This window comes from Eimeria tenella, genomic scaffold, assembly GCF_000499545.2.
Source record: "Eimeria tenella Houghton genomic scaffold, Eth_scaff1281, whole genome shotgun sequence".
Lineage (NCBI taxonomy): Eukaryota > Apicomplexa > Conoidasida > Eucoccidiorida > Eimeriidae > Eimeria > Eimeria tenella.
In genome coordinates, this window is record NW_013543747.1 from 1 (window position 1) to 3,037 (window position 3,037).

General features: G+C 60.1%; 2 protein-coding genes across 2 annotated transcripts; one reads left to right on the forward strand and one right to left on the reverse strand.

Annotated features, from left to right (window-relative positions):
* Window positions 1-38: 38 nt before the first annotated feature.
* Window positions 39-1,056, reverse strand: ETH_00027555 (uncharacterized protein; the record flags this gene model as incomplete). Its single annotated transcript, XM_013378997.1, has 2 exons — window positions 39-112; window positions 162-1,056. 2 exons carry the CDS (start codon window positions 1,054-1,056, stop codon window positions 39-41), a joined length of 969 nt encoding a protein of 322 aa, XP_013234451.1.
* A 777-nt stretch (window positions 1,057-1,833) lies between these two features.
* Window positions 1,834-3,028, forward strand: ETH_00027560 (small GTP-binding protein sar1, putative; the record flags this gene model as incomplete). Its single annotated transcript, XM_013378998.1, has 4 exons — window positions 1,834-1,850; window positions 2,382-2,527; window positions 2,755-2,820; window positions 2,907-3,028. 4 exons carry the CDS (start codon window positions 1,834-1,836, stop codon window positions 3,026-3,028), a joined length of 351 nt encoding a protein of 116 aa, XP_013234452.1.
* Window positions 3,029-3,037: the final 9 nt, after the last annotated feature.

Below are 3,037 nucleotides of genomic sequence, written 5' to 3' on the forward strand. Positions count from 1 at the left end.
TGCTGCACCTACTGCTGCACCTGCAGCAGCAGCAACCGTCATGTCTGCGTCGCAGACGGCCCCCTTGCACTGCTGCTGCGCCGCAGCAGCAGCAGCAGCAGCAGGACCCAAGCTGCGCAGGGAGCAATAAAAGAGGCAGCAACTTTCTTTTTTATCCAAACCTGCCACACACCGGAGGGCCCCCCTAAGTTGCTGCTTCAGCTGGGGGCCCCCCAGGAGCGCAGCTGCGCTTTGCTGCTGCAGCAGAGTCGGCGGCAGCAGCAGGGTCACCTGGAGGCTCACGGGGCTGCAACACAGCTGCAAATGATGCTGCTGCTGCTGCTGCTGCTGCTTGGGATGCAGCTGCTGCAGTGGGGCCCCAGCAGCAGAGAGGGGCCAGACTTCAGCAGCTTTTAGAGGCGACGGCGCGAAGCTGCTGGAGAAGTAGGAAAAGTAGACCGACGTGTCTTGCTGCTGCTGCTGCTGCTGCAGCAGCACGAAAACGAAGGGCTGCTTCGAGAGCCTCCTGCTGCTGCTGCTGGCCTCCTGCTGGAACGTCGCAGCAGCAGCAGCTGCCTCATCTGCTGCGTTGAGGCCCTGGGCGACCCCCTCTGCAACAGCTTCCGCCAGCCGCCGCAGCTGCAGCTTGTCCTGCAGCAGCAGCTGCTGCTGCTGCAGCCGCAGCATGTGCTGCTGCTGCTGCTGGTCAGAAGCACAGCCTACCCGGGCCCAAAGCCCCAAAATTGCGATGCCCCCAACGAGGTGATGTGAGCAGCAAAGGGAAGCCTGCCGAATGAGCCTGTCTACCACCTGCTGCTGCTGCTGCTGCTGCTGCTGCTGCATCTTTTCGAGAAACGCCAGGGCATCTTCTCCTTCTTCCAGGTCCGGGTCTGAAGACAAAGAGGCGAGGGGGGCCCACAGAAGAGCATGCAGGGGGGCCCCCTGGCCCTTGTCTTTGGGGGGCCCCTCTGCTGCTGCTGCTGGGGCTACTGCCCCCAGCAGCAGCCCCAGGGGGGGCCCTCCCGGCTGCGGCAGGGAGGCCCTGGTGGTGATGAGGCGCGACACAACCTCCGCCATGGTTCCGGAAACCCTAAACCCTAAACCCTAAACCCTAAAAGCCCATGCGAGACCTGCATGAGACTCAGTGGCTTCACGCGGGGACTCTGCAGCTGCCTCTTTGGGCAAAATAGGCTTTTGTTTTGCTGCTGCTTCAGCTGCTGCAGCTGTCACTGATGTAGCTGTCGCCCGCCGTGCCGCTGCCGCTGCTGCTGCTGCTGCTGCTGCTGCTGTCTTGCTGCTGCTGGGGCAAGTGGCTCTTTCTCTGGCGGCGAGACGGAACAAATCATGCTGAGTTGCTGCTGGTGTGCAATTTTAAGGGTTAGGGTTTAGGGTTTGAGTTCAGATACGCTCTTGCTAAACCCTTCGGCCCCCCGCCTGCAGCGGCGCTGGCGCGCGGGTTTAGAGGCCTTTCTAGGGTTTAGGGTTTGCCAATTCGCCTTAAAGAGAAGCAACAACGCAAAAGAAACACAAAACACTACGTATGAGGGTTTAGGAGGGACGTTAGGGTTCACGGAAAGGGTTTGCTGCTGAGGGAGATGGGCCTGGCGGCAGCAACGGCGGCGGCTGCAGCCGCCACCGTAGCGGCTGCTGCGCTTGTTGTGGTTTCTGTGGCGGTTTAGGGTTTAGGGTTTAGGGTTTCAGAATAAAATTTGCTTCCTTAACGGAGTCGTGCCCTCAAAGGCCCCTCGGACCTCGTTTGCTGCTGCTGCTGCTGCTGCTGCTGCTGTTGCTGCTGCGGGAGGTTCTCTGTCTTTTCTGCGCGTATTTCTGCCGCAGCCAAACCGCCTCAAGAAGATGTTCTTCATCAACTGGTAAACCCTAAACCCTAAACCCTAAACCTTGGGGTCTCTTTCAGCGGCACCGCTGCAGCAGCAGCTCCGCAGCAATCAATGAGGGGTTTGCATTCGCTGCTGGCAGCAGGGCTGGCTTTGCTGGGTTTAGAGTCAAGGGCTTGCTGCTGCGGGTTTGGAGGTTTCCGGGGCCAACCCTAAACCCTAAACCCTAAACCCTCAAACCCCCAGGGCCTGTGGCGGTGCAGCTCTGGACCAGCGCCGGGGGCCCTTCTGGCCTTTTGCCTCTGAGGGCCTCTTTGAGTTTGTCTGGGGCCCCAGGAGCGGCTTCAGGGGCTGCAGCTCGGGGGGTTTAGTGGTGCCTTTTAGGGTTTAGGGTTTAGGGTTTAGGGTTTGGGGTTTGGGGTCACCGGGAGGAGTACAGCGGGCGCGGCTCTCGGTTTCTGGCGGGCTGCAGTTCTCCGGGGGGCGTGGCGGGGCGGCTGGGGCCGGGGCCGAGGGTTTAGGGTTTAGGGTTTAGGGTTTAGGGTTTAGGGTTTTGGGTTTGTGCAGGTTTTGGGACGTGCTGGGGTACTTCGGACTTTCCCGCAAGTCCGCCCGCATTGTTTTTCTAGGCCTCGACAATGCAGGAAAAACCACTTTGCTGCACATGTTGAAGGACGACAGAGTGGCGCAGCACGTCCCCACGCTGCACCCCCGTGCGGCTAGGGTTTAGGGTTTAGGGTTTAGGGTTTAGGGTTTAGGGTTTGGGGTTTGGGGTTGGGGGTTGGGGTGCGGGCGCGCGGCGGGGGCCCACTGGCGGCGGGTGGGGGGAAGCAGGCTAAGGACGGGCTGCTGCGAGGGTTTGCTGCAGCGGGGAGGGGGGCATTAGGGTTTAGGGTTTAGGGTTCAGGGTTTCGGGTTTGGGGTTTGGGTTGGGGTGCAGACTCTGAGGAGCTCATTGTGGGAAAGATTCGTTTTAAGACATTCGACCTTGGAGGCCACGAGACAGGTGGGCGCACGGCAAACAGAGGCAAAGCTGGGGTTTAGAGTTTAGGGTTTAGGGTTTAGGGTCTAGGGTTTAGGGTTTGCGCGCAGCAAGGAGGATTTGGAGAGACTACTTCGCAGCCGTCGACGCAATTGTTTTCATGGTGGACGCGACGGACAGGGGCCGCTTCCAGGAGGCCAAGGAAGAGTTGACGGTAAACCCTAAACCCTAAACCCTAAAC